Source organism: Nannobrachium achirus (genome assembly GCF_963921795.1).
Source record: "Nannobrachium achirus genome assembly, chromosome: 13".
Classification (NCBI taxonomy): domain Eukaryota; kingdom Metazoa; phylum Chordata; class Actinopteri; order Myctophiformes; family Myctophidae; genus Nannobrachium; species Nannobrachium achirus.
Genome location: NC_137833.1, coordinates 17,284,172 through 17,311,361, shown reverse-complemented (window position 1 = coordinate 17,311,361; position 27,190 = coordinate 17,284,172). Strand labels below are relative to the sequence as shown.

Sequence of the window (27,190 nt, the reverse complement as noted above, 5' to 3'; positions counted from 1 at the left end):
TAACTTTCAGAGCAAAGTTATAATAGTTTAAAAACTACTTAAAACTAAATTTAAATAATAATGACAATTCTAAAGTGTGTTTGCAAATTTAGAGTTATTCTTTTAAAAATACTTTTTTTGGTTTGGTTTAGGGTTTTTGGTGTGAGATTCCATACGCTCAGAAAATGTTATATGCAATTTAAAAAAAAATAAACATATTCACTCTTGCCCACTTTCAACCTGGCGTACAATTTTTGGACAAAGTGGAAACAGGCAAACACAGGCATGGACCTGCAGATGTTATAGACACGAATGTGTGCATCATTTCGTCATCGTCTCACAAACAAAATCATACGTGCCGTTTAGAAAGGGAAGAGGACTGACTACATGCAGTAACACCATCCAGGTGCTCTGGCCAACAACAGCATGACTTCAGAACAGGAAAGAGGGAGGGAGAAGGCGGGGAGAGAGACTAGAGGAAAACCATGGTCATCATGGTACCAGCCAGGCTCTGCTTAATTACTCGGCCAGAACGGATAATTCTTCTCAGGCTGGGTCCACACATTGTAAAAGAAAGGGAGATAGAAAATAACAAGTAAAACAGCCTTAACTGGGAAACATTCATACACCGACCGTGGATGGAGCAGAGACAATAAGCACCCTCCATCAAAGGCTTAGGGTTAAATAAACACCCGTCCTGCTGGGAATGTGTGTCTGAGCGGGTATGGGAAACGGATGAAGAGAACGTGCAAGAGGAAGAGTTCTCTGTGGGAGAGAAGAAAGAGAGAGAGATGGAGGAAAGGAAAGAGAGGGGGAGAAAGAGTAACGTTCACGGCCCGGACCGCGGGCGTAGCGGTCCGGAACTTAGGCTCCAACGTAGCGTGGCAGCGGGTTTGAGTCCCGATCCCGGTGCGGCCGTAGCTGAGTGGTTAGGGAGCTAGAGCTCCTGGTTGTCGCAGGTACGATTCCCGCTCAGGCAGCTATGTGTCGATGTGTCCCTGAGCAAGACCCTTAACCCCTAATTGCTCCCCGAGCGCCACATATGGCTGCTCACTGCTCCTAGTCGTTATAGGATGGGTAAAATGCAGAGAATACATTTCACGTATGTGCAGATGTACTGTGACAAACAAGTCCCCAAGGCGTGGGGCCTATATATTATTTATATCCCAGCAGCCTTTACTGCATGTGCATGTCACTCCCCATCTCTCTCCCAATTTCCCGTCAACCTACTATCCTATCAGGCATAAAAAAGCCTCAAAATACATATAATTATTTTCTTTATAAAGAGAGGGTGAAACAAATGTACATGGAAATAGTAACTCTATGCTCTTGTCCAGGGGTCTTCAATGTTTTCAGGCCAAGGACCACTTAGATGAGAGTGAGATGAAGCAGGGACCCCCACAACCTTTTCATAGATTCCATAATAGTTTCATTGTTTGACAGCACAATCATCATTGTATTTTGGATTCATGTCAATTTGTGTTTTCAGATACGTATTTAACCACTTGAACCGTCAATACTTAACTTGACATTTCACTCTGTGCTTAGTCTGCTCTTTTTCCCCTCTACGCCAAACGTCTTTGCCGAATATAGCTGATCTACACTGCGAGGCGTTGAGAGCTTGTTGATCTGATATTTTTGGCTGAAGTTCTCAGAATATGTGTGCTAGGGTTCAAGTGGTTAATATAAAAAAGGAGAAAAAAAAAGTTTCTATCACACAAAGATTTGGAGGAACCCCTGTAGCAATCTGAGTTCCCAGAGGTTCTTTTTTTCGCCACTAGGGGGGCGAGAAGAACCTCTGGGCCAAAACTATGATATTCCTGGGCAGGAAGTTGTCCCAGGCTCAGAATCTGAGCTGGGACAATACAGGAAGTAGAGCCCTGTGCAAACCTTCAAAACATTCAGAACAGAAACCAACCAAAAACACTACAACAATCTGCAGCCCAGAGTTCCGACAAGATGGCGACCGAGTAGGACGCGTTTGTTGAGCTCTGTAGAGGTGCAAAGTTTTCACATTTTTTAAGCCCATTTTTTACTGCCTTTATAGTTCTTTTGAGACTTTAAACGCCAAAACACTGGTGAGTGTCTGTTTTTGCAGTTGTTTCGTGTTTCATGCCGAATACGATTAACACGAGGTCGAGGAGTACCAGGTCTCCGACCGCAAACGCTGACAACATGGCTGGCGCAATGCAGGGCGACGCTGACGCTCCGGTTACAAAGAGCATGCTGCGCGAGGTCCTCAAGGAATCACTGAAAGAGTTTATGGATGGTTTTATTCAACCCATGATGCTTGGCTTGGAGAAGAAATTACTGAAGAAGATTGATGACTTCGGAAAGGAGCTGCGTCCTGCAGTCGCCACGCTGAACACGACCGTGGCTGAACATGGGGAGGCCATTGAGAACTTTGGTTCCTCCATGGACAGTTTGCAGATGTGTATCACTGAATTGGAGAGAAGATGTGCTAATCTGGAGGAGAAGCTCGTCATAGCAGAAGACCGGAGTCGTAGGAACAACATAAGAGTGATTGGGATCTCTCCTGGGCTAGAAAAGGCTGACCCAGTGGCCTTTATCCAGTCTTTTTTGCAGAAAACATTCCCCGACGAGTTTCCCGACTCCCCCCCGGAGGTGGATCGTGCTCATCGGACCGGCAATCCACGTTCTGATAAGCCAAGGGCTTTCCTGGCAAGGATCCATTTTTTCCGGGTAAAGGAACGCATACTCCAGCTCTCCAGGAAAGCAGGCCAACTGACATACAATGGCAAAAAGGTGTATATTTTCCCCGACTGGTCTGCTGAAACATCAAAGAGAAGGGCAGCTTTCGGGCCAGTAAAGGAATTCCTACGTTCCATCACCGCGGAAGGAGTTAAATACGGAATAAGGCACCCGAGCAAATTCTGGATAACCGTGGATGAGGCGACTTCTACTTTCAACTCACCCAAGGAAGCGCTGGCCTTTTGCAAGGATAAGTTCAAGACTCCAGGTGCTGCGGACGAGACTCTAGCTACGCAGGATGATGAGACGACAGTTACAGAGAACTAACTTTTACCAGGGACACTTTTGCTTTTGTGATCGCGTGCTTTCAAACACATTCTGCCGATGTGATATCCTTTTGCCTTTAATGGACTGTTGGTAAGCTGGCTGGGACTTTGGAGATGACTTTTACGCAGCGTCTTTCTTTCCTCACTCTCTCCTCCTCCTCCTCCCCAAAGGGTGAGTTGTTAATGTAAGCCTACTTATTGTTTTGGACTCATCATCTGACTTGACGTTGTGTTTTCAAGTGTTTCGTTTCATAATGCCTATTTTATTTGTATTGAAGAATAAGATATATTTTATTTTTTAATAAGATCTGTAAGCAGATGGGTGTTACTCGTTTTAATTTAGGTTACCGCAAGGAGAGAGGATTTAGGGCTGATAAAGCTATAAGCATAATTCACTGTCTTTTTTGTTTGAATATAATGGACATTGTTCTTGTTATTATTGTATTCTTTTTCTTTGCTCTTATTGAGCGTTGTGCTGCTTACTATATAGGTCTAGAGGGTTTTATCTCTCTCTGTTAAGCTTTGTCTAACGTGTTCCGTGTCCCGGTTCCGAGCCTGCTCTCTCTCTCGTCTTCCCTCTGTGTCTCTCTATCTATCTCGGCTTTCCCTCTCTCTCTCTCTCTCTCTCTCTCTCTCTCTATGGCTCTCTCTCTCGCTGTGTGTGTGTGTCTCTCTCTCTCTCTCTCTCTCTCTCTCTTTCTGTTAGGTAATGGCGGCTATGTTGGTTGTTAGTTTATGGTTCGTTTATGCCTCCTAAAACGCTACTTTCTCGGGTAGGAGGGCGAGACTGGGCTTTGGCCTTTGTATTGAGTAATGTAGCCTACTGTTTAAGGCGAAACAGATATAAATAATATGGTCTAAATTGTGAAGGCTCCGCGGTTCCAGAGACCACTCGCTCTCCCGCCCTTTCTCTATGTCTCTCTACCTATCTCTGCTTCTCCTCTCTCTCTCTCTCCCTGGCTCATTGACTCGTTCTTTTCTTTCCTTTTTTTTCCCCTAATCTTAATAGCTGGCGGATGTACGATCTCGTGGCGCGTTGGCTCTACGTGCTCGTGGATCCGCTGTCTGGGGGGGGGGGGGGGGGGGGTAGTTATTTACCTACTTTACTTGTTGTCTTCTAAGATGTTAATTTCTTGATGGGGGAGAGGGGAGCTCTGAATTGGGGATATTTATTTTGTAGTCGTGATTGGGTATGTTCACTGTTTGAAGTATGGTAGTTTACTGTTTAAGACGGAAACAGACTTAACTAATATGATTGACATTTATCTAAGTTTGCACTGGCCTTTTGGGCATGTACAGGGAGCTGTATATGGCGCAGTATGCATCATGTGTGCTGTGTTGTATATGGTTTCCTGATCATACATAACTGTGTTTTATGTAAATACTTATGTATACAGACTTTTCTTTTCTTTCTTTTTTTCCCCCTTCTAATTAGTAATTGTGGTTTGTATGCATGGATGCATAGGGGGGGCTGTGTGTGGCGCAGTATGCATTAACACTGTGTGTGCTTTGCTGCATATGGCCCCCCGTTTGTGCTTTTAATTTCTATTTCTAACTACATATGTAAGTGCATATATGTTTTATATCATATACACTGATTTCCTTTTTTATTTATTTTTATTATTAATATTATATTAGTGCCTTGTCGTGGTGACAGCCTTATTTCCACATATCTGTCACAAGTGTTTGGTTATTTGCATTAACGTGGCTTATAGGGCTTTATCACATTCTAAGTGGGCCTAATGCTGGACTGATTATTATTATTACAGTTGTTATAGTCCCCTCTCTTTTTTTTTCCCCTTTATTCTTTTCTTTTTTTTTTCTCCCCCTTCTTTACTAGAAATGTTAACATACCATTCTCATTTATTTAAGTGATATGAAGTGGGGAGATTGATCATAATTTGAGCGGATGGAATGTTTGAGAGCTATTCAGCCACAAGAAGGCACTTTTTTGTTGTTGTTTTTACTTTGGTGATCTGTTATATATTTACATAACCACCAGAGGGCAATGTATGGTTACTTTTGGGCAGTTACTTGTTTGCACTCTCTGACAGAGTGAAATGAAGGTTGACTAATAGGTTGATGGGGTGGGGAACTGTTTTTGTGCACTCTGATGCTAATGGGGTTTTCCCCCTCAAGCTTCAATGTTATGTGTTTTTTTATGTTCGTTTGATGTTGCTTTTTCCTTTCTGTTCCTTTTGGGGTTGTTTTGTTTTTCTGTTGGGAAGGTTTGTTGTGAGGGACCAACTAGGAAATTCTAAAATGTTCTACTGTGCTTGCTGTGCGTATGGTTTGAACCACAATTATGACAGAATATAAATTTCTAAGTTTCAATGTAAGGGGAGCGAATATACCGCATAAGCGAACCAGCATTTTGGGGGTTTTGCGATCTAAATCAATTGACTTTGCATTTATACAGGAGTCTCATCTTTTAAAAGAGCATTCCAACCGATTGGCTAATAAACATTATCGTGTTTTAGCCTTTTCAGCTGCTTCTTCCAAAACCAAGGGAGTAGCCATATTGGCTAGACGTAACCTTAGGTTGGATTTTTTGGGTGATTGGTCTGACAGTGACGGGAGGATAGCTGTTGCTAAAATCCGCTTGGAGGGTAAAATGCTAGCACTAGTCTCTGTGTATGCTCCAAATGTTTTAGACAAAGAGTTTTACAAATTACTAACTAAAACCTTATTGGAACTGACGGATTTCAAATTCATTGTTGGTGCTGACTTCAATGCAACATGGCAACATAACCTAGATAGATCCACTGGGGTAGAAAGCAGAGAACAAGCACTAGCGTCTGCAGAACTACGTGCTTGGGCAAACTCAACTGGCTTACTCGACATCTGGCGTTTAATGAACCCAACGGTTAGAGATTTTTCTTTTCTGTCGGGTAGGCATGCTTCATTCTCTAGGATCGATTACGTTTTTGCCCCTGTTAGCTTGTTTCATAAAATTGCCAAGGTAGAGTTGCTCCCAATGTCACTCTCGGATCACAAGGCGGTGCTGTGTGTTGCTTCACTGAAACAGGTTATAGATAGAGCTCCTAGATGGCGGTTTAACACCACACTGCTGCGCGATGCGGCATTTGTAGCTCAGTTTCAAACTGGTTTGCGCGAATTTATAAATATCAATACAGGCTCAGTTGAGGATCCCAGAATTCTTTGGGATGCAATTAAAGGCTTTATCAGGAGTAATACAACCCTCTATGCGTCCACTCAGAGAAAATTAAGGTCAGCCAAACTGGTGGAATTGGAATCTCGGTTTTCTACTTTGGATAATTCTCTCCAAAATAACTTTGATGTTAGTACAGCAACCCAGAGGGAGCTAGTTAAGAAAGAAATTAACTCCATTCTCAAGCGCCGCTCAGAATTTCAAATGAAACGCACAAGGCAAAACTACTATTTTAATAGTGCAAGACCCAGTCACTTACTGGCTTTACGTCTTAGATCCAATGAGCATTTTGCTGATATTGTTAGTGTCAAATCAACAACTGGAGCCATGGTTACAGAACCCAAAGAGGTCAATGCCACGTTTCGTGCTTTTTATGATGAGCTCTACACCTCCGAGGTCATTCACGATGATGCAGTATGCAATGATTTTTTATCCAACATACAGTTACCAACCCTTAGCGAGGCGGATGCGGAAGCCTTAGATAGACCGCTCCATCTGGCGGAATTACAGGAAGCTGTGCTCGCAATGCGTAGGGGCAAGTCGCCTGGTTTGGATGGGATACCCCCTGAACTTTATGCCATCTTTTGGGAAGATCTAGGTCAGCTGATGCTAGACATGTTTCGATATGCAATTGAAAGTGGCTCTTTCTCCAGGGATGTGAATGTAGCTATTATATCATTATTGTTGAAGAAGAACAAGGATCCCACAGATTGCGCAAGCTATAGACCGCTTTCACTTTTGAATTCTGATCTAAAAGTTTTTGCTAAGGTGCTTGCGCGTCGCTTGCAGGGTTTTATGACCACCTTAGTACACTGTGATCAGACAGGTTTCATAGGAACTAGACTAGCCTCTGATAATACTAGACGACTATTGCATATCATATCATCGATAGGGCTAAGGAGCTGAGGACCCCCGCCGCAGTGTTGTCGCTCGATGCGATGAAAGCATTTGATCGTCTGGAATGGTCTTACCTGTGGGCTGTACTAGATAAAATGGGATTTGGTGCTTCATTCATACATTTTGTTAAAGTACTTTATTCTAATCCGTCAGCCATGGTCCTAACCGGTAAGATCTGTTCGCCGCTATTCACGATTGGCAGATCTTCAAGGCAGGGTTGTCCCCTTAGTCCTCTCCTTTTCGCACTTTCACTCGAACCCTTGGCTCAGACAGTGCGTCAGTCTGCAGATATTACTCCTGTTTCGATTAACAACACACAGCATCGCATTTCCCTATATGCTGATGATATTCTACTGTTCCTTGAGAATGCACCACAGTCAATTACTCACGTCCTTCAAATTTTTGATCAGTTCAGTTCCATTTCCGGCTACAAAATTAATTGGACGAAGTCAGCCCTTCTACCTCTAAATGATCAGATGAGATCTGCTATCCTGCCGCCCATAATCCCAGTAGTAAGCCAATTCAAATATCTTGGCATAGATATTTTCCCCTCTCTTCAGGCTATTGTTAAGAACAACTATGGTGACACTCTAAATAAGATTTGTCTTGATTTAGATAGATGGTCATCTTTGCCCAACTCTCTCCAAGCTCGAGTTTCAATCATAAAGATGAATGTTCTTCCTAGGGTTAACTTTGTAAGCTCTATGCTCCCTTTGCCACCACCGCCGCAATACTGGAATAAGCTTCACTCTTCGATATCTAAGTTTGTGTGGAAAGGGAAACGCCCTCGTCTTAAACTTTCTCTATTACAACGTGCTAGAGATGATGGCGGCCTTTCATTGCCCAACTTTAAATTTTATTATTGGGCCTTCACGCTCCGCCCCCTTTTAAATTGGTTTAACCCAGCAAATAAGGTTTCTTGGAGAGAGCTTGAGGAGAGTTTAGTGCAGCCTGTTGAATTGAGAGATCTTATCTATTCAAACATAACTACACATCAATGCAAAGCTCGCTTTGGACCTATCATTTCTCATTTAGTGGCAGTATGGAGGGCAGCTGAAAAGATGTGTAAGATTGATTGTAAATGGAACTTATTTTCCCCAGTGTTCAATAATCAAAGACTTTTAATCGAGGATCGCCCCATTCGCTTTCCAAGGTGGAGGGCTAAGGGGATTCGTACATTAGGGGACTTATTTGATAGAAATGGTTTACGACCTTTTCGAGATTTGTGTGACATCTTCAATCTGCCTGGAAATACCCTTTTTTTCTACTTCCAACTGAGAACGTCCATGAGGACCTATGGGGTCCCATGGCAAGCTCCCCTTAGATTGCACCCCTTCCATGAGTTTATCTGTGATGGTAACAGAACAAGAGGTTTGGTTTCCACCCTCTATGGTTTTTTATTAGACTGTAGTTATGGGCCCCTATCTGTTGATACTGTTTGGAGGAATGATGTACCAAATTTGGACCCTGACTTTTGTTGGGACACAGTATGGTCTAACATTAGGCTATCTTCTAGAAATCCAGACCATCAACAAATTCATTTAAATTTTGTTCATCGGACTTATTTAACTCCCCGCAGACTATGTGCTATGAGGATTTTGAATAATCCCAACTGCACTCTCTGCGCCTCAAATAGTATTGGTACCTTCCTTCACATGGTTTGGGAATGCCCAAATGTGTCGTCATTCTGGAATATGGTTGCCTCAAAACTTTCAACTATTTTTAGTATCAATATCATATCTTCTCCTTCTTTATTTTTATTAAATGACGTCTCACAGTTGCAACTAAACAATATACGCAAGCGCATCTTCTTTGCTGGTGTAACGGCGGCGAAGAAGATGGTAGCTACGCGGTGGAAACCTCCTCATACGTTAACGTTTCGCCAGTGGGCCTTAACCTTTCTAGATATAGTATATTTAGAGCAGTCGATAGCAAGGTTACACGGAGCAAAAGAAGAAAACATTAATATGTGGTCGGACATTGCAGATAAGCTTAAGGCTATGATTCAAGAAATCACTATATAGTGGTAACAGCCTAGCACAGGCATGCACTATTGTACATTCCGTGTTGGTCCGGGGAAAGGGGGTGGGTGGGTTTTCTTTTCCCTTTCTTGTTTTACTATTGTTTGTGTTGTTTGTCTGTTAATTGCATTTTTCTTTTGATTATGGAAAATAAAAATATTTGATAACAAAAAAAAAAACAATCTGCAGCCCATGTTTCAAGGTGAATCCTACCAGACTACCCCTGTAGTAACTCTGAGGACCCCCTAGGGGTCCCGGACCCCCTGTTGAAGACCCCTTGCTCTAGTGTTTTTCTGAGTAGGTGTAAATCAGGCCAGGCCCTCGACAGAAGAAAAGATTAAAGGAGAGGCAAGAACAAAGCTAATGCATCACTTCAGAGCGCTCCGCCTGCCTCGCTCCCCGTGCTGATCAGCTGAAAGGCCTAGAGATCAACCAATTCCCTCTGCATCCCTCTCATCAGCCAGGGGTCAATGCAATTCCAGCTCAACCAATTCAAACTGGAAAGTTACAAGTAGATATGCATTGACATAGGACTACTGCTGACATTGGAGTTAAGAGTTAAGTTTAAAAAACTTCAAAAACAGAATAGTAACAATAGTCAATCTACAGGTTCACTGTGAGCTTGTATATCTGCTATTTTCACCATTCTTGCACAATGCTGTTGTGCGGCAAAGTATATGATGATGTGTAAATAAACTGGTGAATCGATTTCTTGATACAACAAAAGCTGTATAACAAAGTTATTTACTCATTTGTGTATTTCAACCACATTACCCCTGGCATTAATATTTTTTGGGCATGTGATGTGTTTTTATCCATCCTTTTTTAGAGCTTACCATGAATTAACCAGGATTTTAAATTAAGACAGTATGCAAGAAGGCCTGTCTGGTACCAGGCGGCACCACATACAAGTGCTGGAGGAGGAGACTGTTACTTGAGCTTTTCTGGATATAAACACAGTATGAATGGGGGGTAAGTGTACTGTGCACCTCTCCCTAGCTCCCTAGAGCTGCTGACAGAAAGAGAAGCAAGGAAGAAATACTGTGCTTGTTTGTATCAGAGTGTGTGTGTGTGTGTGTGTGTGTGTGTGTGTGTGTGTGTGTGTGTGTGTGTGTGTGTGTGTGTGTGCGTTCGTGCGTGCGTGCATGCGTGTACCGCAGTTTTGTGGATGTTGACTTGCAGGCAAAAGAAAACACGCTAGACACAGTTACTGGCTGTAAGCTCTTCAGAAAACACACTTTGGGTTTACGAGAAATGTGTGCCAAATTCCTCTTTATAAACACACAAATGACGCAAATGAACAGTGCATGCCGAATTCCAGTTATAAATAACGACACTGATCACACTGTTGAGAACACACCTCTCCGGCTCAATACTATCAGATGCACCACACATAGCACTCTCTAGCCTCTCTGCAAAGTCAAACATACACTATCCAAAGACGCATACACCGACTACACCGGCTCCTGAAGGAAAGACTCCACACACACCAGGGGCGTCACAAGGGGGGAGGGGGGGGGAGTGGGACTGAGTAACTAGGGCCCAAGGTGGAGGGGCCTTAATTATTTTATACTTTAGCTATTGAAAAATAGCAGATCTACAAGCTCACAAGCTTGTAGATCCGCTATTTTCGAAAAGTCGTGAAAATGTGCACATTTTTTAAAAGATGTGTTTTTTTTACATTTGTAACTAAGATTTTGCTTCTGGGGGTCCCTGGAACTAAATATTTTGAGATGGGGGTGCGTGGCCAAATACATATCATTTTGGGGGTCGTTCACATGCAAACTTTTGAGCAACACTGACATAGAAGCAAAGGTTTTTCAAAAAACCTTAGAAGGATTTGAAATAGTCAAAGCCTTTTTTCCCCAGATTTTTCAAAAATAGCAGATATACAAGCCTGCAGTGAATCCTTGCACCAGGGCCCAGAATTTGGTGCGACACCCCTGACACACACAAATATAGCACACCCGCCACGACACACCCCACACAGACAGCCTCGACCCGGCGAGCATGAAGAAGGAAGTGAAGTGAGGCTTTCTTTTCTTTTTTTAAATGGTTAATAATGGGCCCTGTGTGTTTACATTCCTAAGATTAGGCCAGTGTGGGCTTGCGCGTAACGTCATTATGAGAGCAGCGGGGAAGCAGGAGAAGCCCTGATTCTCATCATGCTTTGAAAGTATGCGTGTTACGCAAGAAGGGGACAACGTTCATGTACACCGTCCATCCAGACCCGACTTCACAGGGGTGCAACACGCTCAAAGGAAGAAGGGTTTCCATTCGGACTCCAAGATGTAAAGTGTATAGACTGACATAAAACAGAAAGACGGTTTGGCTTTGTTATGTGCTCTGTCATTCGCACTCCCTTTGCTCGTTTACCTAATAAAGAAGAGCGCGACACCTGAGGCATGGATCTGCAAGTCAAGGCGTAGCAGAAACAGCACGTATGCTCTGTGTCTTATGCAAACTCAAGACAAGCATACTTTGGGCTGCATGTACACACACACACACACATTCAGTTTACATTACAGACATACAGACACGCACACCTATTTGGCATTCACACGGCTCATGTCCTAATACAAACAATGTGTGACAGTCAGGCTTGTCTGGACATGGGAGTGTGGCTTAGGAAACACACAGTGTCCTTTAGGCCACAGACACAAACGGGGACGTCCTCAAGGGAAATCCTCTCTTGCACGTCAACGGAGCGACAGTAAAAAAGACCTGTCTGGGCCACTGGACTACTACACCGGTTATCACTACTGTATGTTTCAAGAGCACCACAAGAGGTGAAGTAAAATCCTGTGTTAACTTAACTCAAAATGTACAAATGGAACCAAATTAACCTGGAATAGTCAATTTGCCTCTCGCCATTAGATTGGGGCTTTTAAATCCCTACTGAAAACCCATCTGTTCTCTATTGATTTTAGCTGTATGTAGTTCTCCTGTTCCATCTTTACTCTGTCTGCATATTTTGTTCTGTGTCAATGCATACTATTTGTTGATGTTTCTTTATTGATCCTCTAAATTGCTTAGTTTTTTACCATGTTCAGCACTTTGGGCTGTTATAAATGTGATATACAAATAAAGTTTGATTTGCTTACATTTGTACTAGTGCATTCTGAGTGCAAATCGATAGTCCCCGTAAAGTGCACTAATAAAAAGGTCCAAGGAACTTCTTTAGTGCGCCTTCTGTTTTAATGGAAAAGCTAAACGTGACTGTTAGCTCGCATGCTGTAAAAGAATGTTCCTGAAAGAAGTAGACGTGGCCAACTAAAATGTTAAGACATCCGGGTGAGCAGAGCACCCCCTCCCAGCAAAGTGTGGTGATACATTGAACGCGAACAGAAAACAATAGATTTTCCGTCGCCTCTATTGCATTGTGCTGCACGAAGGATCATAGGGATCGAGGCGCCCACTCTCGTCTCTTCAGGGAGTCTCATGAATGAGTCCTTGGCCCCAGCAAGTAAAGAGAGCGAGAGAGTGTGTCTGTGTGTATGTGTCTGTGTGTCTGTGTGTGTGTGTGTGTGTGTGTGTGTGTGTGTGTGTGTGTGTGTGTGTGTGTGTGTGTGTGTGTGTGTGTGACTGTGTGTGTGTGTGTGTGTGTGTGTGTGTGTGTGTGTGTGTGTGTGTCACTCTGTCCCTCTCTTGGCTTTCCCATCCAGGATAATTATGGCTCTTGGAGCGAACCCAAGCTTCCCCTCTGCTCAGCTCAGAGTCAGACACTCCCACCCTTATCCAAGTTCCTTATCAGGGTCCGGAGGGGCCGAGGATTCATTGTCTCTTTCTGCTCTCACACACACCATATCAACTCCTCCTGAGCAGGGGTCAATGAACCGTGGAAAGAGTTGGCTGTGTTGGGACCACATTGATTGAAGTCCCTGTAAGCCATCTACCGCTGGAGGGAAGCGCGGGCGTGTGGTGTGTGTGTGTGTGTCTGTTGCTCAGTCCGTCCGTCCGTCCGTCCGTCCGTCCGTCCGTCCATCCATACCAGGGGTCATCGCCTTGTGGTGGACATTTTTGTCAAAATATTTGTTTTGCCACCGACAAAATGAGCTGACAATAATAGAAAAATAGAAACAAAGAGATATCCCTGATTGACCATAACAGGTCTGTAACTCTGAGAGAGTACAGATGGAACCAAATGGGTTTGTGCCCGCGTGCGCATGCACAAACGAGTGCGCTCGCGGGGATTTTCACAGGACTGCGCCCGCTCGCCTCGCCGCTTCTAAACTTCGCTGTGCGGCCGAAATAGCCACCCACCTCTCATTGAAAATGATTTACTAGGAGGCGGTGATCGCGTATTGTCTAGAAGGCGCTATATTCTGAAGAAAACCTGGAGACTTGACATTCTGTCATTGGGTCTTATGATCAAAATAAGAAGAACATTATAAAGGTGTGTAAAAAAGAAAATCTATTTTCCAGGACAAGACCTAGTCTTTGCCACAGACACATTCATCCGTGTACGGACATGTTGTCAACCCCCGCCCCCCCTGTATATCCATACATTGAATGGTTACTTGTGCGTGCATCACGCCCCTTGGGACAGCCCACTATAAACTCACTGTCTAGCCCAGTGACTTGTCTGCTTGTTTGGACTGGAGAGATCTACAGATCTGGCCAGCTGGAGGGCCTCAGCTGATTCTCCAACACCATGAATACAATAATGTCCCAGGCCAGTACCTCCGTCAGGCTATATGCTTAGCGGGACAAGGCCTATACTGGCCTGCCCTTCTCTTTGCTCGGTTCCTGAGGGGTTGCTATAAAGAAAGACGAGGACAAGAGAAAGAGTGAGGCTGGGGATAAGCGATTAATAGAATATCACTATTTTGATCATGGCATAAAAGGTTTTAAATGTAAAGAATTGTCCAAAATTGTGAAGATACAAGCTCACTACGCTGTGAGCTTGTAGATTTCCCATCTTCACTAATTTTGCATGACACCGACGTGCGATGAAGTATAAAATAATGTCTTTGTGGTTAATCAATTTGTTGATACGTTCTTTTCTCCCAGCAGATAATATAAAAATGTACATCACAATTATTCGATTAATCGTCAGAGTAATCGGTAGAATAATCGCTAGGAAGATAATCGGTAGTTGGAACCCTACTGGGGATGCTTGGGTTGAGAGACAGAGGATTGCATCAACGAAGGATGAAAATAGATTTGCTGCTCTGGAACTTTAAACGTCCTTATTTGGTGAGGGCAAATCTAGCTCTGAGGAGTATATTCTACCATTCTGGTTCATTTGGTGAACTCCAGTACACACCAAAGAAGAACTTCCAAATTAGCCTGGGAAGTACTCCTGAGCCAGACAGCCTCAGGCTGTTTTAAGAAGAGCACTCTGGAGTAATGGGATGTCAACGGTTATTCCGTTTAGCAGTTTATAAACAAAAAGTGTGAATACCTGAATATGCTTATCTCCCCCCAAACACTAGCCAATCGTGTTGGTATAGACGCCTGACAAAGCCGGATGCACCACGTGGATTCGAACCCACAACCTCTGTGGTAGTGGGCAGGGACTTTATCAATGCTCCACCCAAAATGCGCCTTGAGTTAGAATATGTTTGTTTGTATATTGTTGTATGTTACTGTGTTTCTGACAATTGTCCCTAGTGAGATTAATAGTTTGAAGAAACCCTATAGAGCTAAAGAGGGGTGTGTGTGTGAGAGAGTGTGTGTGTGTGTGTGTGTGTGTGTGTGTGTGTGTGTGTGTGTGTGTGTGTGTGTGTGTGTGTGTGTGTGTGTGTGTGTGTGAGTGAGAGAGAGAAGAGGAAGTTGGGTGTGAAATATGTGTGGTGTGGTTAACTAAACACATACATATGGATCTCTCTTATCTCTTATCGTTTCAACAAATGTCTTCATATTGGGTGCATCAACACAATCAACCGTTGCAGTTTGCACTGCATTGGTCAAGTCAATACTCAAAGAACCCAAAACTCCCATTCTACACATCTATCATTAGTGTTTTGGACAGCCTCAATATTTAATAGTTCACAAATTGTATTCTTCCGAACCATTCAAAACAAATGAATGCCTGATTTAGTTGGGCTGCAAGAATAACAGACAAGGCAGTGTCATGTGTTAGGCTACTATAGGGTTCCCCAATAGGCGGCCCGTGGGCCATTTGCGGCCCGCGGGGGGCTACTGCCTGACCCCCACCAACCCCAGTAATAATGGTGGTATAAGAGCAGCAACAACACTAGTATATCCTATAGCGTCATTGTTGGGTGGAAACCTCGTATCTCTAAATTTGTACGTTCTTTCACAAAGTAAAGCCCTGCTTCATCATACAAGGCCGTCGCACAAAACTAGCGAAAACAGCAGATCTACAAGCACACAATGCCTCGCACCGCGAGGCGTTGTGTGCTTGTAGATCGGCTGTTTTCACTAGTTTAAATCGTTTTTAAAATGATAAATGCAAAACGAACGGTTTTGGACATACAAGATTTTCACCCGACAACAACGATATCTGAATTGTCACTGGAGTAGCGGGAACGCCACCATCGCCCCCTGCAATGTTGTGGCCCTGGGCTTGGTACCCTGGACATGATTCGGCCCTTGGGGAAAACTAATCGGGAACCCTGGGCTACTAGAACTACTACAATAGCAACTGCATGGCTTACAACAAGCAAATATATTTAACTGAATGGATACTACTGTAATGGATGCATTCAAGAGAAAGCAGCAGACCAAGTAAACAACCAAAATATTTGGGGGAAGTGGGATGGGATTAACGTCTGAATAAAGGAAAAGGCTGTAATACGGCGTCTATGAGTGAATCAGTGAATCATGTATTTTGTCATCTGTCTGACCAAGAATGCGTTTGATGCACGCAGCAGGGGAACATCTCATAATACTGATAAATAGCAACAGAGAGAACAAGAAAACACCCCTCCTCTCGTCCTAGATCAGGGTTCCCCAATAGGCGGCCCGCGGGCCATTTGCGGCCAGCGGGGGGCTACTGTCAGGCCCCCTCCCAACCCCAGTAATAATGGTGGTATAAGAGCAGCAACAACACTAGTATATCGTCGTTGTCGAAATGTGTACGTTCTTTCGCAAAGTAAAGCCCTGCTTCATCATTCAAGGCCGTTTCACAAAAGTAGTGAAAACAGCAGATCTACAAGCACACTGCGAGGCGTTGTGTGCTTGTAGATCGGCTGTTTTCACTTGTTTAAATCGTTTTTAAAATGATAAATGGAAAACTAACGGTTTTGGACATACAAGGTTTTCACCCGACAACGACGATATCTGAACTGTCGCTGGAGTAGCGGGAACGCCACCGTCGCCCCCTGCAATGTTGTGGTCCTCGGCTTGGTACCCTAGACATGATTCGGCCCTTGGGGAAAACTAATTGGGGAACCTTGTCCTAGATGTTGACACCTCCTGCCAAGCTGGTCAGTGAATCAGAGCTGGTGTTAGGGTGTGTTGCTTGATCCTCTGCAGACTACACATACAGTATTTAAGTATACGTTCTGTATGTGACGCTGTTATTTTGGCTCAAAAACAGAGCAGGCTATTCACAATCACAAATCTCATCTTCATCATCTTCTTGTGCTGCCCTATGATAGAAAGAACAGTTATGATTGAATATATAAAAGTTAAAGCCGTCCTCAAGCTAATTTTACTTCGTCTCTTATCCTCCTATAAAAGGCTTCAAACTCCGTTTGAAGCCAATTTGCCAAGTTATTAGTAGTGTGCCTTTTAAACAGCTCTACCCCATTCCCTTTAAGCGTAACATTGTCACAGAATGCTTAAGGCAACAAAACTTACAAAGACATTATTGTGGGAAACTCCTGAATGGAAAGTCATAAGTAAGAATGTGGCAATATATATCAACAATCGGGATTCTTTTATAGAGGCCTACTGGTATTATCCCCCCTTCGAAAGTCTAAGGCCCCGTCCAGACGACAACGGATTATTTTTCACCGGGGAGGTAAAACCACGAACACCCATGGGTGTCCACATGCAGACGCATGCAAACGGAGGACTAGCCGAATAGTTTCCAAAACTCCGGCTGCAGTGCATTTTTGTTCCCCGGGCGTATTTCTTTTGCCTTGTGGACACCGTAAACGGAGAAGTCCTTTGCTTGCATGCTTATGTCACCTTGTGCTCCTCGCCTCCTCCTTGCTATGAGAGAATCCCGTGGCGGTCTCTGTAGAATATCCATATTTATGAGCGCATTCACGACATGTTAACATTAGAGAGCTCAGCTGTCTTGTTTAGGGATGGAGCCCTAATGAATGATTGTTTTAATGATATTTGTTACTCTTGTCAAATGTCATCTTCATAGATGGTGGTCACTGGCCAGCCACGAACTCACAGTTGCAAAATATAGTACCAGTTATCTTTCCACCGGCTCAATAAGCTGGATCGATAAGGTGCTCATTATCAATAACGAGATGCAGCCCTCGGTCTTGTTAACGGAGCATATCTGACGCGACGCGCCTGCCTCTTCTCTTTGTCAAAGTTTGGATATCAAACTGCCAATATCAAATGATTTCAAGCATAATGGAGACATACGCACGCATGCAGGCATTATTCCAGCCCATTCTCACCAGTTGTCTGACGCTTTGAAGGTGAGAATATGTTGTTTATTCACGGCATGTGCTGCCTTTTAAATTATTTCCACGATCAGCACAAGCACAAAAAAAAGGCTCTAGTCTAGGCTGTGTATAGCCTACATTATCTTCCATCTCTCTCCTATCTCTAACATGTGTGTCTGTCACTCTAATTTAGTAATAGATGCTGCTTTAACAAGTGCACTGAAGCATTCATATGATTATGTTCTCATTTCCAACTTAGAGATCAGATGTTCAAATAGGCTAAACATTTTCCAGGGACTATTACAAATTTAAAAAAGAGTCCCCATTATGCAAGTAAAGAACATTCGATTGTGGTTTAATAAATAGCTATGCAACGTTCTCCTCTGCTGCACCATTAAACGGTCCCGTCTTACAAAGCTCTCTCTCTCTCTCTCTCTCTCTCTCTCTCCCTCTCTCTCTTTGATTGATAGAGTTACATTCGTTTAATGCTGAGAGAGAGAGAGCGCACCACACTCTCGACGATTCCTCTCCCCATGCTCTAGAAATAGTTCGCGAATGTATATTAAATTAATATTTAAATAGCAATTGTGCATGTTAAAGTGTGAAGATTGTGAAACTTGGACAATGCATAGCCTATAGATAGAAAGCTGCTGCAATGATTGCATGAGAGCAGGGGGACGCGGCCAGCCGGCCACCTGCTTCGGTGACGCGCAGACAGGGATTTATAGCGTTTTGATAATACCGTGTGGACAAACATATTTTTCTACACGGGCCCGTGTGGAGGCGTAGAGGTTTCAAAACGAAGTCAGAAACGCCCGGGGATTTTTTAGGTATGGACAGGGCCTAAGTCTATGTTATGAGAGGCAGGAGGACGGCAGAGCGCAGAGGACACCAAAATAGTATCAACTGATCCTTCTTTCATAAACGTTTCCATTTCTGCAGCAACAGACGTGCTGGAACTGGATCTGGAATGGGTACGTTTGGCAAAGAAAGGAAGCGAGAGAGAGAGAGAGAGAGAGAGACGTCAGGTGAAGTCTACTTTCAAAAGACTCATGAGGAGCTCCTCTTGTGAGGAGCGCTTTGATAAGAGAAAAGGCTGAGGCGGCAAACAGAGAGCTAGAGAGAGCTCCTCTCAACACAGCCTCTCAGCCTCACCACCGTAATCACACACTTGAGCTTACAACAAATCCCAATTTGATTAGAGCCTGTGTCTGACACCATAAAGCAATAGCGCATGGCACTGCCATCGTCTGCACTAAAAATAGGCACAACTGGCCACTCAATTACTACATTATTCACTTTAAATTGCCACTGCCTGTCATCAGCCATGTGACTGTGTTCTTAATAATAGTGTCAAGTCAGTGTCTGTCTATTTTGCTTGCAATAACATGCTTACTTGTTGACCGGCAAAGTACAATCCCAACTGTGTGTCACACTCACGCACCCCACTTGAGAAGCATAATGGCCAGGGCCAAGCTTGCTAACATCGTAAACAGGGAAGCCTTCGCAAATGCACACATGCTGCGCTATAATAAAGCCATTCAGGACAGGATATAGAGAGTAGCTGTCTGCACAGGGACCGGGATTGAAGACGCGTTCAAGGGGTTATTTTTTCCACCCTGCTTCGTTCTATCTTTAGTAGTGTAAATATGCCGGCTCGCTGGGGTCTGGATCCATTTGTAATGAGACATTCTGTGATGGTCTGAGCTAATGAGCTGCCAGGGGATGAGAACGAGAGTGTGAGACAGAGACACCGAGAGACAGATGCAGGGAGACAGAAGAGGTGACATACAGAAAGACATAGAATGGACACTGACAGTGAGACCGAAAGGGGTGAATGGATGGCATGTTGCCTTCCTTTAGTATTAGGTGGCAAAACAGAGAGGGGTCTATATGCATAGTATTCCATTACATCACTACATGGCCATGTTGACTGGCCAACAAGAGGTGTTTTGTAATCAAAACGACATGCACTTGTAATCAAATGAAAAGGCCCCAGCCAACGACCAGTGTTTACTGCAACGTGCTACACTGGAGGAGAACGTAAATAACCTTGTAGTACGAAGACAGACATCTCCACACTGAGGCATTCATCTCAAAGGGAGCTCAACCCTCACAGCCCTGCAGAGGCTCACACAATACTGGTGGGAAAGTCACATGCCAAATACCACTACCATCTTAGATCTAAAATATAATCAGTTAAGCACTTAGTTTCTTCTGCCATCGCTATGTATCATTTCATTAAAGACAACATTTTCCAAAAATATCGAAATCCCTCGATAAATTACGCAAATCTTTGCGTGCGTTAATAACAGATCTAAAAGCTCACAATGTATCACATGATCGCAACGCTTTGTGAATTGGTAGACCTGTCAATTTTTGCTATTCGTTGTATGACAAAATATGTAGAGCTCAGTATTCTCTCTACCGTTAATTAAGGCTAGCCTAGTACAATAATCATCTGGCCTAATCCTGCTAAAGGTCTCACTTGGAAATCTCCACCAGGTAAGCTCTAAAGATACACTCTATCTGTCACTGTTAACTTAATGGGTGGGTTGTCATCAACATAATACTAATAGCAAAAGAAACTCCATGAGAACTACATACTGTAGGTCAAACATGTGAAATCAATGTGCCACCTCACTGGTAGGGTCGGAATCCTTTCAGATTTGAAAGATTCCAGTTACAGTCTGATTCCTTAACGATTCCTACAGGGGGTTCTAAATGGACCCTTACAGGTCTATAACTCTGAGAGTGTACAAATGGAACCAAATGGAACTTGACATTAAACGGTTTGAGAACAGCTGTATTGTAATTATATAGCAGACGTGTAGTCCACATAACCAGCTTTGGCAGTGATAAAACCAGTTCTGGAAATGGTTCCAAATGTGAAGGACCCCATACCGATTCCTCAATGTTGGATCCAGTTCACCGGGTTCCGAATCCCAAGCCCAATCACTGGCACTGCTCATATGGGAAGTGCTTATTTCCATGTGACCATACGTTGTATACGAAGCTACAGTATGATGCCACACCTAAGTAGATGATATGCCCTCTGCCCTTTGTCTACGGTTCAACAAACGTAACAATGCAACACTTGTCTAAGTTGTCTGCTGTCTGCCTACAAATACTGTACCTTATTATTATTATTCACACGATTATGACAACTGCATCACTAACAGGAAAAAAGGCTAAAAGTGGAGGGGTTACTTTACTTACATTAGCCAGGTGTAACTCTTAACAAGTGCGTGCGTGCGTGCACGTATGTGTGTTCCCAAGTGCAAATAGCGGTTAAAACGTGACCTTTCCATTTGGATGACTGCAGGAAAAGAAAATGTTTGCCGTCAATATTAAATTCACTGCCTGGTGGCTCAACCCTTACTTACTTACTGGCTCAGCCCTTTCACAAGACCATATGACCATGTGTGAGGAGTTCAAATCCGACTCCCGTCTCGTCTCACACAGTCTCTCCTCTCTGTCTTTGTCTCTGTCTCTATGCCATTGTTTCCTGTCTCTCTAAAGTCTCTAGCATAAAATTACACCATATATGGCACAGAGTCTCATTAAACTGTAAAGTACCTCCAGTTTCAGGATGAATGTCCACTTAGCCTTAAAGCTATACTGTGTAAGTTGCTCAACTGGTGGCCTGTAGCAGTATAGCAAACCGCGGTCGCGTTTGCTTTTTTCGTCCCTTTTTCCGCTCGCGGACCGGGCCGTCAGACCACCGCGTCCGCCTCGCCTCGCCGAGATGCTTTCAATGAGGTCTCCTGTGTCCTTCTACGAGCAGCGGTTGGAGAGTTACATGCTAGACTCCTCCAGTGTAAACACTGCAGTGTACTTCCTGAAGGCGTGTTTCCTAAACCCACCAGAGAGCCCGGCAGTGTATGTTCTGCGCTGTGATTGGCCGGCAGTGTATAACCCTCGCTGTGATTGGCCGGTAGTGTGATGACGCAATTTTTCCGCGAAAACCGGTCCCGGGCAGGGATCATAGAAAACATATAAAGAGAAGGCTTTAGAAGCTGAAAATAACGGAGTGGGGGTTCTAAAACTTTAGCGATTTAACAGCTAGGACCATTTTAAGATTTGTTTTATAAAAAAAGTTACATGGTACAACTTTAAGATCGTAAAGAGTTTTTGGTGACGCCAAATAGCAGTAAAACAGCTGTTTCAACAACTCCATATGACCAACCGTGTTGATTGAAACACAACATGGGTGATGACTGGGACTTGCCAAAACAGGAAGGGGAAAGCCCATGAGTCTTATGTATGACTCCATTAACAAGCCAACCCCGATATCTGACCACAGGCAATAATCTCACAAACATGTACGTGTACGTGATCTTGAAGAATAAAGCCGACATCATAGTCGCCTGGGCGGTGGAAGGCTTTACACCGCGGTGTAGTCTTTTCGAGTCTTTTTGAGTCATGAAACTACAACGTTACGTCATTCCTCGCGGTGGAGAGCTTTACACCGCAAGTCCCAACACATCTCTCTGTTTTTACTATCAGACAGACAGGCTCTACACCCCGTTCACTGATTGGTCGACCTGCTCGGAGTTTGCGTCTGAACCAGAGGGAGGCGGGGGAGGACTTCACCGTGGGCCCTGTGACTATGATGTCCTGCACTTATTTTCTGACTTGAGGTGGAAAGCTCTCCACCGGTGGATAGCTCTCCACCGTACACTCTGATACGGCCTTAAGAGTGTAATAACAATGTATGAGTGTATTGTTTCTGGGTAGCAGCAATATACCAATATGTACTGATGTGATGCTACTTGAAGGCCAACTATATAAAAGCATCCACTCAGATTGTCAAGGAGGGACAGACCCAAGCAATGACGACCCACCAATAGCATGGTCATCTTGTGACAATCAACGTAACCACTTAAAGCTCTAGTCTATATAACGTTGTCTTCCACGTTTCCTGTTCAAATTTACGTACACCTACGCAAACCCTTCCCAGCCTTCAGGATGGTAAAGGCAGGTCCTCAAAATCACTATCCAACTTAACCTACCAAACTTTGTATACCTCTCTCTCCCACCTTCAACCAAAGTCATTAAAAGGTCCTGGCCGTAAATATGTGCCTATAATGTTGAAATACCTACTTCTAGTTTTGTTCACAATCACATTCACTATAGTGATTTGATGCACACCTGTTGTGCATCTATGCACAAAGGATACATTTGTCATCGCCACACAGATTTAGGGGAAGAGACAGCATGGCATGACAGTCTGAGTATCTGCCTTTTATCAGTTTTGTATTGTTTTACTTGTGGCTATCTACCACGATATCACATCAAAAGTATTGATGCAAATCATGCAATATCATCTGATATGTATTATTTCTATCACATATTGTCCAAAGTTCTGGACATTACATTTTCAAGCAGTGCATGGTCACATGGAAATACTGTACATTTCGACTTTTGACCCGAAACCTTGGCTGTCGTCTGACCTGCAAATCTGCAATTGATCCTGTAATAGCAACTTTTTCAGTTTTCATGTCAAACACCCTTATACATGTACATGGCCAGCATTTTTAAAGTGGAATGCATCAAATTGAAAAAAATTCCATGCATGTCAAAAAGTCTGGTGGACAAATAATCCACAAGACACCCAAAGCTCAGCGGCCGGCCGTGACAAGCTCAGCTATTTATAGGCTTACTCCAGTGAGGGAAAATGCTTTACTCTCATGTTTGGGACCAGCAGTTCACACGGGTATGGGGAGCGAGGGAGAGAAGGAGGGAGAGGGAGGCAGGCTTACTTTGTGCCTATTGACACAACACTGAAAGTGACACACTATGTTTGAACTTTGGAGAGTTTAATCACAATGGTCACACTTTTACCACCATCATTTACTGCCATTACAATGGTAAGATGATGCTCCTTGGGGAGGACACAGCAACAGAGAAGCCGCCTAGGTATAAATACATGTATATACATTTCATTCCATGTACATTAATTAAAAGATCCGGGCAGAGTGACTATAGGCAAACTTGATAAGCTTACAGTGAACACCAGAGCATGGTTTCACTTTCTACAGATTAGCCAACGTGTGGTTTCATCAAGGATGCCAGGGTGAGTAAATAAAGCTAATTATGATTCATGATGACAATCAAGCAGGCTGGCATTTCTATGCTTGTTGAGGGCTCCTCTATTATAGTAAACCTATAGCATTTAGGGGGTGATGTTGTAGGATGACATCCTAATTCCTCATGTGCATTAAAAAATATTCAACTGTCTGACACATCAAGAAGAAACAGCTCCTGACCTAGGCTGTACACATGGTGCAGAAACTTTGATAAGTGTAAGAACCAGCATTGACTGACTGAGTTAGAATAGATCAGATGTACCCTACATTATTCACTATAGGTGGGACTCACTGAACGGTATAAGAAACAGTTACCATAATGAGGGCAATTGCAACACTTTCAGCAGGAGGCAGCTGATGTCTGATCGATTTGCGATATCAATACTTGCTTGTTCAATTGCTCTTTACACCACAAGCACATGCGTGGAATACGAATGTTACATGTGTAATTATGGTTATGAGAGAGAGAGGCTCTTAGGGATGGGACAATAATCGCTATTATCGTGATAGAAAACACAATAATCGTATCGTGGAGATTTAAATCACGCGTTGTGAGCTTGTGGATCTGCTATCTTTTGGCAAACGTTCCGCCCCAGTCAGAATAATGGATGTTGGTGTTGGGGATATTTTGATTATCGCGATAATATCACAAATCGCTGTTATTTTCGTCACAATAACCGTGACAAACATGACATGTTCATACCGTCCCACCATCCCTAGTTTATATGCACCTATGCTATGTGTTAAGAGTAGTGTGGAGGCTTTAGCCCAAAGGCTGGCTATACTGCAGGCTACAGTAAACACACACGTATAGTCGTGATGATCCAACCATGAACACCATAACGTGGAAAAACGGTAATAACAACAGTGTAACCACAACAACCACCACGTCGGCACACAGCATTTCTACACATCATCTGGCACTGACACTGTCTGTGAAGAAGAAGGCGACTAGACAGCGGTTCATCCATCAACACTCTAGTACTCACATCTTCAAAGAGAGATCCAACGTTGGCTGTCACCAGCAGTATTCCCGTGCCTTGTGCCGCTGTCAGCTTCCCAGCCATAATAATAATGCTCTGTCTCTGGGACTCTGAATGTTAAAAAGAGAAAAAGAACTCAAAACAAACAAAAGTCGGCGAACGTCGTTAGATAAACGCAGAAACCGTGGTGTGACTGCAGCAGGCAACTCGGCTCTTCTCGCATATTAGCAGCGCTGTGGTGCATCTACTTGGCTCTCTTTTTTTGCTGCTTGCAGAAAAGAAACAGAAGAAGGGTCCGCCGCAGTAAGAAGAAGAAGAAGGTTATGTTATTTCTTCTTATGGACTACTTTTTAACGTCCAGTGCCATCGTAAAAGTTGGCGTTTTTCTTTTTTAATCCACAGCAGCGACTAATATTGCTGGGTTCTGGGGTTCATGTCAGCGACGTTGAGTGTTCGTTCGCCTAGCGTCTCTCTGCGGTGCAAAAGTCTCTCTCTCCCCGACCGAGAGCACGCCGTACAGACAGCAGAGCAGCCAGGAGGACTTGCTGCTTGTTTGGAGAGGATAGGAGGCTTTAGAGGTGGGACGTTCAAGAACGAATCGAGTCTTTTGAACGGCTCTCTGAAATGAACGATGGGATTATTTGGTTCGCAGTAGGGTTCCTTTCTAATGAACAGTGGTGGGAAAAGTACAACAAATCTTAAGTACTGCAATGTAGAAAACTAGAGGTTCGCGGCCCTTCGGGCAGCTCACATCTAGAGTCCACGCCCGCTTTTTTTTTTTTTTTTAATTAAAAAAAAAAGTAAAAAAAAAGAAGTTTGTTGAAAAAAAAAAAGTTTTGGCCTAATTGTGTTATTATTGTTACTGTAATAGGCCTGCCAATGTTGTATTTTCATTATTTCAATGTTTTCATTTTAGCAACACACACACACACACACACACACACACACACACACACACACACACACACACACACACACACACACACACAGACAGACAGACAGACAGTATCTTGCTGTGAACTCTAGATGTGAGTGGCCCGAAGGGCCGCAAACTTCTTGTAAGATACAGGCTCTCGGCTCTCTCTCTCTCTCTCTCTCTCTCTCTCTCTCTCTCTCTCTCTCTCTCCCCCTGTGCAGCGGCCCCCCCCTTCCCTCTTGTAACCTGACTCTCTCTCTCTTTCTCTCTCTCTCTCTTGCTCTCTAGCGAATCAGCGGACGGCTGTGCCGTGCATTCTACCGACAGCGGAGCTAGCTATGAGTTGAAGTGGATGTAAAGGGGGCGTGTATGGCCTTCTACCGACATCGGAGCTAGCTATGAGTTGAAGTGGATGTAAAGGGGCGTGTATGGCCTTGGAAGTGGGATGCGGCTCTAAGAAAAATGTAATAGTAGATATTCTGCCAGAAGTAGAAGTTTGGAATTAAAATGTTCTTGAGTAAAACTCAAAGTACAAAAGTATTGGTATTGGTCAAAATGCACTTTAGCCTAATACTTTATGCAAAATGTCCCATTTCACAAGTTTTCCAATGAATAAAACGTAGAAAAAACAATTGAAAATAGCAGATCTACAAGCTCACAATGTGTCGCGTTGCGACGCATTGTGAGCTGGTAGATCGGCTATTTTCAAATGGCGGAAATGTATATAGCCTATATGGCCAAAATGTAGGCCTATATAGGGTTGAAGTGATTTGTAATTATAATCAAAATCTACCAAGTAACCAAATAACTAAAGTAACTAAAATTAGAGTCTTTTGAACGGCTCTTTGAAAGGAACGGATCCCAGAGATCCGGCTCACTTCAAAAAGCCATAAATCCCATCTCTATAGGGCTTCACTGCCCGGCTGACGTCATCATGCCAATGGAAAATCAAACCGTACGTAGGGGGTGGGGCTAAAGCTCGAAAATGGCCGATCTACAAGCTCACAGTGCGCCCCGTCCGCTGCGCACCGTGAGCTTGTAGATTTGTCTTTTTTTCGGATCGAGAATTAAAGGGCAACGCACCATAACAAACTAGGCGCAACCTTTATTACATTTTTTTTTTAATTAAAACTTGGAAACCGATTTGGAGCCAAAATAATGGTATTTATTTCATGGTGGGATGGTGGTTGGTTGATTGATTGATTGATTGATTGATTGATTGATTGATTGATTGATTGATTGATTGATTGATTGATTGATTGATTGATTGAAGAATTTATTAGAAGTTTGCAATAGGGAAAAGGTACAGTTTCATGACAGCACAAATCACTGGTACAAGGTCAACTAAAAGGAGATACTAGTAAGCTTTACTGCGTACTTACACAGGAACCACTTTATGTATCTCATATAACATTGAAAGACAGATGGATAGAACAGAGTTCTTTGCATAGGATAACATTTACAAAAGCAGAAAAAAGGGGAAAAAATGGGGGGGAAAATAGAAGGGGGCTGTAAGCCTTAAGGCCCTATGATAGTACTTTCAGAC

At 43.5% G+C, this 27,190-nt stretch overlaps 1 protein-coding gene across 1 annotated transcript in view; it reads right to left on the bottom strand.

The window, feature by feature from the left end:
- The window catches only part of inpp5a (inositol polyphosphate-5-phosphatase A), a 268,437-nt gene extending 243,200 nt beyond the window's left edge, over window positions 1-25,237 (bottom strand). The window contains exon 1 of the mRNA XM_080740502.1: window positions 24,735-25,237. Coding sequence (XP_080596628.1) covers window positions 24,735-24,812 — 78 coding nt within the window. The 5' untranslated portion in view covers window positions 24,813-25,237. The remainder of the gene's footprint in view (window positions 1-24,734) is intronic.
- Window positions 25,238-27,190: the final 1,953 nt, after the last annotated feature.